The sequence below is a fragment of the Sciurus carolinensis genome, chromosome 10, assembly GCF_902686445.1.
Source record: "Sciurus carolinensis chromosome 10, mSciCar1.2, whole genome shotgun sequence".
In the NCBI taxonomy this organism is placed as follows: Eukaryota; Metazoa; Chordata; class Mammalia; order Rodentia; family Sciuridae; genus Sciurus; species Sciurus carolinensis.
The window spans coordinates 139,042,741-139,058,867 of record NC_062222.1 but is presented as its reverse complement, the minus strand read 5'-3'; the positions used below and the strand labels follow the sequence as shown (position 1 = coordinate 139,058,867).

The following is a 16,127-nucleotide window of genomic DNA, read 5'->3' as shown; positions in this document are numbered from 1 at the left end:
ATCCTTCTAGAGGAAGCTGGCAGCCCCACTTCACAGGTGCAGAGCTGAAGATCTCAACTGTTGCTCCTTAATGTTGCTGTGAAAACATTAAGGATCCAGTTCATCTTGCAGGATTCATGCCTAGAGCACTTCACCTGACTGCAGTGAGACAAGGTGATTCAGATTGTCATGGCCTCTTAAAAATGCCAGTGTTGTGGGGCTGGGGTTGTGGCTCAGCGGTAGAGCACTTGCTTAGCACATGTGAGGTACTGGGTTCTAATCTCAGCACCACATAAAAACAAATAAATAAAATAAAGGTACTGTGTCCATGTACATCTTTAAAAAAAAAAAAAAAATGCCCATGTTGAAAAAGGAAAAAAGTTCAGAAGAGTCTGGGGACATTGGGGCTGAAGTTCTTGGGGCTTTGGAAGCCTGAGCCCACACACACTGGGTGCCCATTGGATGGCAGCTTCGTGTTGGTGCACCCTAAGCTCAAGCGTAAGGCAAGTGCTGCTTACTCCAGATTTTAAGGCAAAAACAGTTGTGCATGTGGAGAAATAAAGTAAATATGACTAAGCACTAAATGGTGACAAAGTATGAATGGGTATTCTTTGCTCTATTCCTTCAAATTTTCTCTAGATCTGAACATTTTAAAAACAAAACATTGATGAAGAAAATGTAATTGTAAGAAACATGAATGTCTGTGTTTCCTCAGCCCTCGGCAGCCTCTCTCGCCTCTCTGTGCAGGTGATGTCTTTCATGGCCTCAGCAAGGAGGACCACAGACACTCAGCACCTGCTGCCCCAAGGAACAGCCCCACAGGCCTGGCCCCGCTTCCAGCCCTCTCTCCTGCTGCACTCTCCCCAGCCTCCACACCTCACCTTGCAAATCTTGCAGCCCCATCATTCCCCAAAACTGCAACCACAGCTCCTGGGTTTGTGGACACGCGTAAGACCTTCTGCCCCGCCCCTGTGGCTCCCCCACCCTCCACCACAGATGGCTCCATCAGCGCCCCTCCCAGCGTCTGCAGGTGAGCTGTGGACCCCCAGGCCCAGTGGGGAGGGCTGAGGGCACATTGGAGACTGGGTGTTGTGCTGACCCAACATGGCTGCATGACTGGGCCCTGGGACCATGTTGTTGACAAGTCCCGTAAAATGCAGATGGAGTGCAGGGACCACCCCGAAAGAGGCCACAGGGAGGGCTCCCATCTCAGCCCCTTTTGCAGAGGGAAGAGTAGAGGTCCTGGTTGCTGTGGACCTCTGGCCACTGGCAGCATCAGAAGTGTGACTCATTTGTTTTTAAGATGTGTTTTTTTTACCTGAATAGAATCAGAAGAATTTGTACAGCATTTATTGTGAAGCAAAAACCATATGCCACAGGTTTTTTTTAAAATAAAAGACCATGTCTGGCGACTGGGATTCTGGCTCAGTGGTAGAGCGCTTGCCTCGCATGTGTGAGGCACTAGGTTTGATCCTCAGCGCCACATAAAATGAATAAATAAAAGTATTGTGTCCATCTACAACTGAAAAAAAAAATGTCACCTTTGAATTAGCCTGTTTGAAGTGCCCCCACCCCCACCTTAGTGTGGATGCAGTGGTAGCAGCAACGGGCAGGATAATAGAAGGAGGAGTTGCAGGGAAACTGTGCCTGTTCAGGGGCACCTTACCAGCACCAAGAGTGGCAGCTGGCCCACACACAGTGCCTCCTGCTTGGACAACCAGGTCCCATAGCCACGCTGTCTTTGCTGACTGTATGTGGCTCTGACTGCCCTCTACTGCCTCTGTCTGAAATGGACAGAGCAGCGGTAGTTTTGAGGAGCAGTGCTGAGTCAGTGCCTCCAGGGTGGGCTGCTGGCTAATAAGCTGTGTGTGGTCTTTATAGTGACCCTGACTGTGAAGGGCACCGCTGCGAGAATGGCGTCTATGACCCACAGCAGGATGATGGGGACGAGAGCGCAGAGGAGGACAGCTGCTCTGAGCACAGCTCCAGCACCTCGACGTCCACCAACCAGAAAGAGGGCAAGTACTGTGACTGCTGCTACTGTGAGTTCTTCGGACACGGCGGGGTGAGTGCTGACATGAGAATGGCATGGCCTGAAGGCTCTTCCGCAGGACTCGCACACTAGGTTGAACCCAGAGCGTGGTCGTGCTGTGTGCGGAGCTCTAAGTACAGCAGTTAAAACCAAGATACAGCCACTGCCATGTTGAATCTATTTTAAAGAAATGGGATTTCATTACTGCAATTTTATATTTGATTTTTTTTAAGTAGTCAATGAAGTAGAGGTCCACCTGAATACCAGCAGTGTGGAATTGCTCACCAAGCAACAACTGCATAGAGGACAATTGTGCAGTCCCTTGCAGCAGTGCTGTGTGTACAGCCGAGTCCTCTCGTTTAACAAATGACACCAAGGGTGTTTACACCTACGTGCTTGGACATCTTTCCAGAACCAGTAATACTGTCTCTATCAGCAAATGCTACCCCTGCTTCCTACAGGAGCAGCTGGGGAAATGGAGGCACATGCAGTTGTACTTTTCCTGCTGTGGTTCTGTCTGCATTTCCTAAAGTGTGCACATGATTATTTTTAAGAGGCTTGGCAATAGGACCAGGGGGCATTGTTTTTCCCTTTTCAGCCTGAAAAAGAAACCTGCAAGCAGATGGAAAGATATTGCAGACAAATTTATTGACATGAATTAAATTAAAAAATAAAGATTAATTAGTACATGTAATTGTTTCTTTTTAGTTTAAAAAATTTGTGTATGTGTATTTTACCAGGTTTTCACAAACATATAAAACTTGAGGGGGGGGAGTGCCAGAAACACCTTTTAGGTTAGTGATAGGTGGTGGTTCTGCCATTTGTTTATTTCCTTGTTTTTCACAAGAGCATGCACTAGTTAAGTAATTTTTTTAAGAAGTTATTTTTGGAGATATTTTAAGGTTTGTTAAATTGGAACTGTGCTCTTCTGTGTCCCAGCCTCCTGCTGCACCCACAAGTAGAAATTATGCTGAAATGCGGGAAAAGCTTCGTTTGCGGCTGACCAAGAGGAAAGAAGAACAGCCGAAAAAAATGGATCAGATCTCAGAACGAGAAAGTGTTGTTGACCACCGAAGGGTAGAGGATTTGCTGCAGTTTATAAACAGCTCAGAGACCAAGCCAGTAAGCAGTACTCGGGCGGCCAAGCGCGCAAGGCATAAGCAGAGAAAGGCAAGTGCAGCTCTGGGTAGGAGAGTGCTGTGCCCGGGAGGGCGGGGCTGGAGCTTGTTGACCTGCCGGCCCTGTTGCTTCGAGAGCCCCTGTCTTTGTCCAGTGACCTACACTGGGAGTTAGTTAAAACTTTACTTTGTATGTATTTTCAGGAAACCACTTCCTTTCTGTGTCATGGGTTTTTAGCAGAATTCACACAAGCCTTTGGATCCTATGCTAGCCACCATAGGAATAGCAGTAGACCCTGCAGCTCTGTGGGCACCTTCTTTCCCAAGGAGTTAGAAAAGAAGGGTCTCTCGGGGTGGAGAATAGAGGAAGACCCCTGTGGGTGCATGAAGTGCCTTTGATATGTGATGGGGCAGGACTATTAGCTTCCAGACACTGGCCATTCCAGATTTGACCAGAACGTGTCCTTGACATAAAGAAGGGAAGAGGGAGGTGAAGCAGCCAACCTTGGTAGAAAACCCTGGGCACCTCACCAGAGGGCATGTCGTGTCACAAGAAGTGGATGTCTGCTTACCCAGTAACAGGACTGAGAGTAGACCTAGCATGTAGCCCGTGAGGTGAGCAGAGCTTTCAGAGGCTATGGAAATGGATCTATTTTTTACCACCACCACTGCCCCCCATAAAAATTCTCTTGGAAGATCTACAGAGTCCCTGTACCAGAGCAATTCCAAGAGCCTCCTCGTTTCAGCTCCTGAAAAGTGTCTGGTTCCAAGAGCCAGTCCCAAGGAGGCATACTTTGGCTGCATACAGAGAGGAATTTATAAACGAGGGTTCTGACAGTAGGACAGTTGACTTGGGAAGAGCAAAGTCCCTGCCTTTAGGGTGGTCAGACAGACATGAGAACATTGCTACTGGGGAGCAGAGTTTGGGCCACAGGTACTGTATTGCTGCTCTCAGCCTCATCCTGCAAGATTCTGAGGTGATTCTTCACTAGGCAGATGAGCCACAACAGTCCTAAAGAGGAGGTCCACCCCGACTCTGAGGGCTAATCAGATTTGGGGGGGGGGTGCTATGCTGGGCTCAGAAAATCTGAGTTTGCTCAGCCCACTCAGGGATAGCAAGATGGGTTCTCTGCCCAGAGTGGTCATTGGCCCTGGAGACCTTCCAGTGCTTCATAGGGATTCTCTCCACTGCAGGCTCCTGCTCTGGACCTCAAAGGCAGTCTGGATCCAGATCTTTCACAGTGCTTCTGTTGGTCTAGCTGAACTCTGGAAGCTGATGCTAGAGGTGGAGCTCCGCACTTGCCCACCCTCATGTGACCTCCTCCTGTGACTCTTTACCCAGCACTGTTTTATGGGGCAGCCCACAGGTCACAAACTTGGCTGGTTTTTGAAACGGGGGCAGTTGTACCCCTATAGCCTCCATCCTGGAGTAGGCACACTGATAGGCCTGTGCTGGGGGAGCCGCTTTGCTGGAAACTAGGGCCTCTGCCCAAAGTAGGTGTCCTGACCTCTTTTTGTGGTCTGGAACATGATGTGGACCTCACACCAGCACATAGGTTAACATGCAATCTGTGAATGTCAAGTGGACACCACCCAGCCTAGCCACATGAGCCTGTGTGCACAGTGATACAGGCAGCTGACAACACAGGGCGCCTGCAGGAGCTGCCCATGAGATCCTGCCTACAGGGAGCACTCGCCTTTTGCTATATGAAACAAGTGTTTCAGATCGCTTTTACTTGAATTGTCGAATTAAATTTTTAAAAATGTCATTGTCAGGGCTGGGTCTGGGGTATAAGTCAGTGATAGAGTGCTTGCCTAGCAGGCACAAGGCCCAGGGTTGGAGCCCCAGCACCACAAAAACAGCAAAAAGCAAAACAATAGCATTTTTAAGTTTTTTGGGTTTTTTTTCTTCCTTTTTTTTTTTTTAAAGTACAAAGTACTCAATGAGTACTGTTTTAAAATAATTTTTTAAAGTTTTTGATGGACCTTTATTTTTATTTATTTACATGTGGTACTGAGAATTGAACCCAGTACCTCACACATGCTTAGGCGAGTGCTCTACCACTAAACCACAACCCCCCAGCCCCCATTGTTAAGTTTTAACTACAATTTTTAATTTAAATTTATCAAAAGAAGATTTTTCTCTTTAAAATCTGGTGCAGAATAGAGTCCAGTGGTGCCTGCCTGTAGTTTCAGCTACTCAAGAGGCTAAAGCTGGAGGTTCATTTGAGCCCTGGGACAGCCTGGGCAACATAGCAAGACTGTCTCAAAAACGTATTTGAATATACACACATACACGCATGTGTGTATATGTACTTATATTTACAATTTTATTTTTTAAAAAATAGTTTAAACCTGGGACTGAATCCAGGGCACTTAACCACTGAGCCACATCCCCAGCTCTTTATTTTTTTGTTTTAAGACAGGGTCTTGCTAAGTTGCTGAGGCTGACCTTGAATTTACAATCCTCCTACCTCAGCTTCCTGAATCTCTGGCATTACAGGCGGATGCCACCACACCTGGCTTAGGCAAAACTAGCCTTTTTGGAGTTCAGTAGTGGAGGAAGGCATGCTTATTCTTAATGACTTTCTTTTGTTGGTAAACAGAAGTAGTTTCCATTTACACTCCTGGAATATGTATCACCAGTAAATTGCAGTCTTCACTAGGGATAAAATTAATTTGCTATCAAGTTTCACAGCAGAGGCGAAGTGATGCCTTATTTGCCATGTAACATTTAATTTTTTTTTTTTTTTTTATCTTTCACACTTATAAAATACATTGGGACTTTGGTGTATCTGCCAGGGAGGGAAGGATTTTATAGTTTTGTACACCTTTTGCACATGTTCTGTTGATGCAGGTGAATGTAGCAGCACTGGCACCCACTAGGCAGGTGAGCTTGCTGAGAGCTCAGTCTGCCTGACAAGTGGTCATGTTGTTGGTCCTCTGTGAACCAAATTTTGCCATCCACCTGTCTGAGTAGCACATGTAAGGAGCATCTGGCATTACAGGCGGATGCCACCACACCTGGCTTAGGCAAAACTAGCCTTTTTGGAGTTCAGTAGTGGAGGAAGGCATGCTTATTCTTAATGACTCCCAGGCTCCCAGACTCAGCCAGAGGATTTAAGGCAGTTTTCATTAGCCCACCCACATCTTAACACTCCTGCAAAAGTAAGCATTTTCCTTGGTAGATACATAAAATCTAACCATCTTTAGGGCAAAATAATTGGAAATAGGTGTGTTTTAAGTTTCTGACTTCTTTCATTTTTTAAATTTAATTTTCTATATGTCTCAGTTTTTAGAATTCTTACTATGATCTTAAGCCACCTGTTTCTTCTCTTTCGCATCTATAGCTGGAGGAGAAGGCACGTCTGGAAGCTGAGGCCAGGGCACGGGAGCACCTGCACCTCCAGGAGGAGCAGAGGCGGCGAGGGGAAGAGGAGGAGGAGGAGGAAGAGGAGGAGGAACATCATTTCAAGGAAGAATTTCAGCAGCTTCAAGAGCTTCAGAAGCTAAGAGCTGTAAAGAAGAAGAAGAAGGAAAGGCCGAGTAAAGACTGTCCCAAACTGGACATGCTTGCTAGAAACTTCCAGGCAGTGACAGAGTCTGTCCCTAGCTCTGAAAACATTCACAATGGCTCAGTAGAGCAAACTGAAGAACCAGAAACCTCATCTCTCTCCCCTTCAAGACATGTGAACCACTCAGAGCCCAGGCCAGGGCTGGGAGCTGATGGGGATGCTGCAGACCCCATCGAGGCCACAGACTCCAAGCTCTTCCTCCCCAGGGAGGTCAATGGGAAGCAGCATGAGCCACTGGCTTTTTTCTTTGACATGATGCATCACCATAAAGAGGGAAATGGGAAACAGAAGCTAAAGCAGACCAGTAAGGCCAGTATTGAGCCAACAAGGAAGCCCACGGAGCTCCCCAAAGCCACAGAGGGACAGCCCAAGCCCCGGGTCCAGACTGAGGCAAAGGCTAAAGTGGTTGACCTCACTTCCCTCCCAGAGCAGAAAAGAGAAGAGAGAAAAGTCAATAGTAATAACAATAACAAAAAACAACTGAACCACGTCAAGGAGGAAAAGTCAAACCCAGCCCTCCCAGAACCCTCCTCTCCCAGCCAGCTTCAGCAGAATGGGCGGCTGATACTGGCAGATTCTCCCCAGCCAAAGGGCAAGAACAAGAAAAGTAAGAAGAAGAAAGGAGAGAGAGCCAGCAGTTCAATTGGTAAATACAGAATGGGGAGTGTTTCTAGCCTGTGGTGGTTATTGTTCTGTGTGAGACATGGTCAACATGAGACAGGCGCTGGGCCTGGCCTCTGTGACAGCCACCCTGGCTCTTACCTGTCCTTGGCTGTGTACTTTTTGTGACTTTTTCAATGAGGGTCCTGTAGTCATGGTTGTTATATTTCTGTTATTTTGAAACACTTTTATACTTATCAAAGAGAATATGCAGATTTTTTCTGAATATTTTTGAATATTTGTGGTGGTTGAACCTGCAGATGGGGGACTGTAATGTGCCTCCCATCCATGAGGAGATTAACTGTGACCCTAGGTTGAGGTGTATCTGTCCAGTCTCTCTGTAGTCAGGTTGATGTTCCTCCTCTGTGACCCTTAAGCTAATGTCTGTGCTATGAACTGGGGGTCCCCAGGGTCCTGGTGTGCTCTCTTGCCTTCTCCCTTGCCACACTGGCAGCAGTGCCTCTGTCAAGTCCTGCTGTCCACCGCACACCTACTGACTCACTCAGCACTAGAATACACATGAAGAACTTTCAGAGTTGCCAGCCCTTGCCATTGTGGAAACTGTTTACTCACCTGTTTTTGCTTTTTCTCCTTTTTTATATACTTAATGTATTCTGGGAAATGTTCCAAATCAGTTCATAGAGATTTTCCTCATTCTTCTTACAGCTACCTAGTATTTGTATTTTACATGTCTGCAGTTTTTTAAAAATATTTTTGTCAATGGATATTTATCTATTTATCTATCTTTGAACCCAGTGCTTCACACATGGAAGGCAGGTGCTCTGCCACTGAGCTACAGTCCCAACCCCAAATGTCTCCAGTTTATTTGACTGTTCCCCTATGTGCAGCAGTTAAGGTTGCTTCTAGTACTTTATAATTATAAACAGTGCTACAGTGAATACTGTTGTGTGTGTCTGTTTTCAAGTTGTTTGGAAGTGTATCTTCATGATAATTTCTTGAAAGAGGGAGTGCTAGGTCAAAAGGTAAGTTTGTAGGTAGTTTTGCTAAGTCACTTCCAAGTTCTACCTCAAACCCCCTAGTCAATCCTACGCAGTAGTGTCTGGTTAGATTTGCCACAATCCAGCCCACAGAGTATTTTGTCAGGATTGATTTAATTATTTATTTTTGGTGATACTGGCGATGGAACCCTGGACCTTACTCGTGCTGTGCAAAAGCTGTCCTCTGAGCTACATCTCCAGTAGTTCCAGTTGTATGACACCATACCTGACCAGAATTTTTTTTCTTTTTCTTGGAATACTAGGGATTGAATCCAGGGCCTTACTCATGTTAGGCAAGCACTGAGCTACATCTTCAGCCCCTTTTTTAAAGTATTGAGACAGGATCTTGCCAAGGTGCCCAGGCTGGCCTTAAACCTGGGATCCTCCTGCCTCCTCCTCTAAAATAGCAGGGATTACAGGTGTGCACCACTGCACCTGCCTTGTTTATTCTATTTTTGAGAATTCTCTATATATTAGGGGTATTGGCCTTTTAACTGTGGAATATGCTACATTTTCTCCCAATTCATATGTTGTCTTCTGACTTTCTTTACAATATTTTTCAACCATATAGAAATTTCATTTTTTGCTCTTGTGTAATTAGCATTATTAATCTTTTATCACCTTTGGAGTTTGAATAACTGGTAGAAAGTTGTACCCTAACCCAGGGTTAAAGAAAAATGTGCCCACGTGTTTGAGTGGTTCCTCCCCACATCCCCAGGACCATTTAGATCTTGAGTATGGTGTGAGGAATGGATCAATTTTACCTTTTTCCAAATAGTTAATGAACCACTTGTTTTAGCGCCAGCTTCTAGGAAGTTCATCCTGCGCCCGAGACTCAAGCAGTCAGTTTCTATGTGTACTGGGCTTGTTTCTGCACTCACTGTTCTTTTCCTCTGTTTACCACTGTGCCATGGTTGCATTGAATGAGCATGTGAGAGTCTCTGTGTATTATAAATGTTGCCTGGGCTCTTCTCTCCTTACAGCCCTTCTTTTCAGTACTTCCTGCTCTTCCATGTTGGTTTCCACGTGCACTTCAGTACCAATGTGACTACTTTCAAAGGAAAAGTTTGTTGGTGTCTTCACTTGGTTCTCAGCAAACTTTTAAAAACCATGCAGGGAGGAATGACATCTTTATGATGTTGAGCATCCTTTCCAGGAACAAGGCATGTTTTCCATTTGTGCACATCAACTTTTGGGTCTTGCAAGAATACTTTAAATTTTCTTCCATATTTTTTCACATTTCTTACTAAGTTTATTGCTGTGTATTTACTCACCTTTGTTTTTAGACTAAGTGGAATGTTCTCAACCTTTGTGCCATCTCACTGCTCTATCCAACACAGTAGCCATTTGTCTTGTCACCATTGAGTACTTAATGTGACTTGTCCAAGCTGAAAGTATTTCAAGTGTAAGATATACATTGGATCATTTAAAACCTAATATTAAAAAAATGAAATATCTCAATTTTTAAATTTATTTATTTATTTGAACCCAGGGGCGCTTAACCACTGAACCATATTCCTAACCCTTTTTTATATTTTATTTAGAGACGGGGTCTTGCTGAGTTACTTAGCGCCTCACTTTTGCTGAGACTGACTTTGAACTCATGAGCCTCCTGCCTCAGTCTCCCGAGCCGCTGGGATTACAAGAGTGTACCACTGTGCCTGGTTTTTAATTCCTTAAATGTGGCTAGGATCCGATCTCTGTTGGATAGTGCTGCCCAACTGTTTGTGGTATATATGAAAGCCGTTGACTTCTGCATTAACTCCACATCCTCTGCTTCACTCACCTGTTTCACTGTTCTGAGTCTTATTGCTGGCTCTCTGGGGGTTTCCAAGTGTGTCATTTTTCTGTGTAGAGGAAGCTCTGCATCTCCTTTTCCAGTCCATGTGCTTTCTTATATTCAGCTGCATTCTTCCTGATCTTAGGAATGTCTCTGGTATTTCTACACAAATAAGTTGCTGACCCTAGAGCTATGGTTTATTATATATTTTATCATGTTAGGAAAATATATTGCTTGTGTGTGTGTTTGTAAGGAATGGGTGTTAAGTTTTATCAAAGATACTCTACCATCTGTGGTGATGATCATGATTTTTCTTCTGAGACCTATTTATAATGCTGTGTATTAACTACTAAATTTCCTCACACTGAACCAGTCTCATATTCCTAGAATCAAACCCACTTGTAAATTATATTCTTTGATTTAGGGTTCTGTTGGCCATTACTTTAATTCATGACAAGAGTCTGTGGCTTCCTTTTTTTTTTTTTTTTTTTTTTTTTGTGGGCTGTGTACTGCGTTGTAGCTTTGGGTATCAAGATTATACTTGTTTCATAGAAAGAATTAGGAAACTTTGTTGTAGAATAATTCCTGCTGTATTGGGACTGTCTAGGCTTTACATGTTTGATAGTATTCTCCTTTGCAAACCACATGGGCCCGGTGGGTTTTGTTTTTCCTGTTGTTGTTATTGTAGTTTTGGTGAGGTGGTTTCTTGGTAACATTCTCTCTCCTCATATTTCTACATATAAAGAGATTAATTTTGGAAGACCACCTTCCATAGTAAGTTTTCCTTTTCACCTGAATTTTTAAATGTGTTTGCAGAAATGCCTACAATGTAGTCATAACTTGCTTTAAATATCTTGTCTTTATTTTCTCCTCGTCATTCCTTATTTTCTCTATTTGTGCTTTCTTCCTGTTTGGCCTAAGTTAATGATTTGTCTTTTTTTAAATCATATACTTTATGAAAAATGTTTACCTTTTTTCTCTACCTCGGTAGCTCTGTTCTATCTATATTTTCTCCATGAGCTTTCTTGCATTTTACTCTATTCTTTCTCTTGGGTGTTTTGTTTTTGGTTTTTGTTTTGTTTTGGTTTGATTTTGGTTTTGGTTCTGTTTTGTTTTGAACTCAGGGTCTCTCTACCACTGAGCCCTTTCTATTTTATTTTCGGACAGGGTCTCACTAAGTTGACCAGGCTGGCCACAAACCCTCCTGCCTCAGCTTCCCAATTCATACCACCTTGCCCAGACTTATTTCTAAATTTTTGATTCAGGAATTTAATTATTTTTCATTCCCTTGTTTTTATTGATAAAGGTGGATTAGCTCTTGGAGTTTTCCTATAATCATTTCTTCAAATGTGTCCAATAGTTTAATCTTTGTACTTATAGTTACATTTTTTTTTTTTTTTTTTTTTTTTTTTTTTTTTTTGTGGTGCTGGGGATTGAACCCAGGGCCTTGTACATGTGAGGCAAGCACCCTACCAACTGAACTATATCCCCAGCCCTTCCATTTTATTTTTAAATTTTAGAAATTCTGTCATTTTCACCAGACGTGGTAGAGCACACACTATAATCCCAACTGGGGAGGCTACAGCAGGAGAATGGCAAGTCTGAGGCCAGCCTCAGCAACTCAGTGAGGCCCTGTCTCAAAAATAAAAAAATAAAGCCAGGTGCAGTGGCACATGCCGGTAATCCCAGCAGCTTGGGAGACTGAGACAGGATAGCAAGTTCAAAGCCAACCTCAACAACTCAGTGAGGCCCTAAGCAACTCAACAAGACCCTGTCTTTAAATAAAATATTTTTTTCAGATAATACACAGCTCTCTCGGATTTAAAATTTTTGACTCACACTTGCTTTTTAATAAAATATTGTTATTATACAGTCTTCCTGATACTGAATCGGTTAAAATTGCTTCAGTATTTCCTCACACCAAGACTTTACCGACAGACGATGACTTCTGATCAGGACAGCATGAGAGAGAGCACTGTGGCAGCAACACTCACAGCAGGCACATACCCAGTCCCTGTCTGCACCCACTTCGTAGAGCAAGGTACCCACAGAGCCCAAGTGACCACTGGGATTCTCAGCAGCTGGTTCTTGAAATTTTGCCAGAAGAATCTCCTGTAAGTTGCAGGAGTTTACTAGGAAATCTGGAGAGTACAGACTTGCAGGACAGACCAAATGGATCACCTCTGGGAATTCAGTGTGGCCCTGACAAAGTGGGGACTTTTAAAAGGGCTTTAAATCCCTTTGTTCTTGCCTCAGTTCCTTAACCCCCACTCCATCAGTTTATTACCCTTTAAATATCCCTCAGCAAACTTTGTGTAGGTGTTGATGTCCTCATCACAAGAGGTGATTGGGCAGTGATGACTTGTTTGCTGATAAGGGAGGGTCTTGGTGACTGGTCACAGGAGATGGTGCTGTCAGACCCCTTAATGACTATAATTAACTGGGGCTGGGGAGGTTCTGACATTCCAGGCCCCACTTTCCTGAAGCTCCTCTGCTTTAATGAGTTTCCCGGTGATTTTAAGTAAAAATTCCCTCAAGGGGTTGTAATTATCTGCAGGCTGGACATTCTGATTCTCATTCTTTAAATGCTTGCCTGTTTGATATTTGATAAGGTTTCTGAGGTTCTGGTTTTATGATTTAAATAAATTATTTTCCTTCTCTTTTTTTTTTTTCCTTTTTTTTTCTTTTTTCTGTACTAGGAATTGAATTCAGGGGCACTTTACCACTGAGCTGCATCATAGCCCTTCTTACTTACTTATTTATAACTTGAGACTATGTCTCACAAAGTTGCATAGGATCTTGCTAAGTTGCTGAGGCTGGCCTTGAACTTGCAGTCCTCCTGCCTCAGCCCCCTAAGCTGATAGGACAACAGGCGTGCACTGTGTGCCCAGCTATGACTCATGGGTTTTTTAAAATATTTTTTTAGTTGTCAGTGGACCTTTATTTATTTATATGTGATTCTGAGAATCAGACCCAGCGCCTCACACATGCTAGGCAAGCACCCTGCCACTGAGCCACAACCTTAGCCTTGACTTGTGGGTTTTAACATCTGCCCTTCAGCATCCTTTCCTCTACCTACCTGTTCATGACTGACTAACCTGCCTCACAGAGCTGTCCATGGAATGACTGTTGTGTCTCACTTCCTTCATATCCGAAAGACTCCTTGCCATCCTCTTACCTCCTACATCTGTCTCCTGGATGAGTAGCCAGTTTTCTTTTGCCCTTTTTTTTTTTTTTTTTTTTTTCCCTACTGTTTGAATCTCACAATCCAGTCTCAGACCTGGAGCAACCTCTCTGTTGTTGTATACATTTCCTCAGAATAGAGAGTGTGTGTGTGTTGCTGGGGACTCAACCCAGGGGTGTTGTGCCATGCCACTGAGCTGCATTCCCAGCTGTATTTTATTTTGAGACAGGAGCTCCCTAAGTTGCCCAGTTTGGCCTCAAACTTTCTATCCTACTCCCTCAGCCTCCCAAGTTGCTGAGATTACAAGTATGTGCCATCACACCTGGCTCAAACTTCATTTTTCCCCTCCTTCTGAGTTGAGATTCCCAGAGGTTGCCTCTCCCCAGACTTGTTGCTCTTCCTCCAGAATGTGATAGAACGCACCCAGACCATACCGAATGCATTGGGGCACAGTAGCCATACCTCAGACCAGCTGTGTGCCCTCAAGGATGTAAGGTGAGCTGGCAGGTGCAGAGCTTGTGTTGGGGTGGGTTCTTTATCTCTCGAATTCAAAGAACGAAATCCAGACACATATAGTGGAAGGGTAAAAACAAAGTAACAGGACTTTCTGAAGTAACAGAAAGAAAGAAGGGGAAGGGTCCCAATAGAGGCTTGCCAACAGGTGCCTGTTGTCTAGGGGTTTATATGAGCCTACAGAGTTCAGGAACTTAGCACCAGAACCATTCCTGGCTATAGCAGTCCAAGTGTCCAAGAGCTCTTCACATACCCTTTGTTCTAATCAGGTTACCTAATTGGTGTCTTGGAGGGGGTCTGGGCATTAGGCAGCAGATGTCTCATTATCAGTTAGCTTTTCTGCTTACATAGGAATCTGCCTAACTTTGATGAGACCTGACTCGCATCTGTAGTTTTTCAACACTGCTGCACTGAGACCTGACCTCGAAGGGGCCCAGATTTCCTTTCTGCTTATTTTCACCCTTCCTCCTGTCTCACTGGACAAGGATATAATATGCTAGAGTCAGCATAACCAGATGTATGCTCATAAACTTCTTGTGCTTAATATTTCTAAAATAACCATATTTTGTTTAAAGAGTGAGCCAACCTAGCCTCGTCCTCTTCATAAATTGAAACATGACTTTAAAGGAGCTGACAGTGGCCCTGCATTGAGGAGAAAAGTACAGGGAAGTGACTAGGGAAGTAGGGTGGTGGCTGGAGAGTGCACCCATGCCATGTCTGTGACTCTAGTAGATCTGGGCAGTGGAAGAGGAATGCTTCAGACTGGGAGCTGGATGGCCACATGGGGTCGTTTGTGGGAGTTGTGCATGGCTGGAGGGAGGGAGGGAGTGGTGCCACAGTCCCACTGACTGGGAAGACTGTGAGCACGGAGAAAGGCGTGTGAGGGAGAGAATCATATCTAGGTCACATCTCTACAATTGGGCTTCTGGGAAAAGGAGCACTGTTAGCAGGCCCTGTGGGGTACACTCCTGCCCCTGTTGGTGCTCGGGAAGGAGGTCCCCAGTAGGGGTGGAGGTTTGGTGCTCGTCTGCCTCCATCCAGTTACTGAAACCCACAGGGGTGTGGTTGAGGGAGTGGGAGAGACAGGAAGAAGACAGGGATCCAAGGTGTTGTCTTATGAGGGGTGGAGCATTCTGGTCCTGCCTGTGCTCATAAAGATACTAGTTAGGTGACCTTCTGTGAGCTGATGGACGTGAGGGTGCTCAGCCATGCCCCACCACAATGGCAGCTACTGTTAGGGAAGCAAGACATGCCTCAGAACACCTCTGTGGAAGTGCTCCACTGACAGGAAGAACCGGGTCTTGGCGAGAGTCTCCAGGGAAATGGAGGCTTGGTCTCAACAAATGTGGGCAGTCTCTGCCCTCTGCATTTGCACCGATGGGGCTGATGCCATGTGTACACCACACATGTGCACTCCAGCAACCTCTGCAGGCCTGGGGGTGCTCAAGGACAAATCAGACTAGTGGCCCAGCAGAAGAGAGCCTTGAGATTCTCAAATGTGGCCGAGAATGTAGAAAATTTGAGTGGACCTGAATCAGTCACTCCACTCGCCTGCATGTTTTTAAAAGTGGATATTCAACTAGAGTGAGAAGCACCCACACCTTTAGTTCCCAGTGACTGGGGAAGTTTTGGTGTGTGTGAGGCACGTGTTTGAGAGAGGCCCTTTCTAAGGGGGATGTCTGGGTCCTCTCTCTGTCAAGGGCACAAGCAAGGAACTGTGCTTCCCTTGCCCTGGGCCTGCCATCTGGGCAGCTTCTGCTAATAGCTGCACCCTCCCTTCCTTTTCACCTCCAACGGAGAGAGACTTTGGACCACCCCTGAGCTCCCTGTCAGTGGTTTCTGGGGAACTTCTAAGGGATGCTTGGTGAACTGACTGTCATTTAATGACCAGACATCTGAGTTGTCTGGGTTCCAGCTAACAGGTTCTGAAGCAGCAGTTGCTTTGCTCAGCAAACATGTGAGTGGACCTGGACGTTGACAAGCACAGAGATCTTCGTTTGCTCCTTTTAGAAGAATTTGTTACAGTTTGTGAATATGTTTAAATTACATAATGCTGATGATTGGCCCTTCCTAGTAGAATGGCCACTGTGGTGAGATGATATGCCTCTTCTCTTCCATTTTGCAGATGATGTCTTTCTGCCTAAAGATATCGACCTGGACAGTGTGGATATGGATGAGACAGAGAGGGAAGTGGAGTATTTCAAAAGGTAAATGTTAGGACTGAATGTTTGAGACAAAGGTAGCCCTGTGGATGCCAAGCTTATTTTGTTTCCTCTCTTTTCATGACC

General features: G+C 44.8%; 1 protein-coding gene across 12 annotated transcripts in view; it reads left to right on the top strand.

The window, feature by feature from the left end:
- Fam193a (family with sequence similarity 193 member A) overlaps nucleotides 1–16,127 on the top strand; it is a 139,545-nt gene that overhangs the window by 112,668 nt on the left and 10,750 nt on the right. For all 12 annotated transcript variants that reach the window (XR_007110478.1, XR_007110477.1, XR_007110473.1 and 9 more), the window contains 5 exons: nucleotides 727–1,009; nucleotides 1,861–2,044; nucleotides 2,951–3,181; nucleotides 6,480–7,350; nucleotides 15,965–16,046. Coding sequence is in view for 3 of the 12 variants with exons in the window: in XM_047566136.1 (XP_047422092.1) it covers nucleotides 727–1,009; nucleotides 1,861–2,044; nucleotides 2,951–3,181; nucleotides 6,480–7,350; nucleotides 15,965–16,046 (1,651 nt within the window). In the remaining 9 variants the exon portion in view is untranslated. The remainder of the gene's footprint in view (nucleotides 1–726; nucleotides 1,010–1,860; nucleotides 2,045–2,950; nucleotides 3,182–6,479; nucleotides 7,351–15,964; nucleotides 16,047–16,127) is intronic.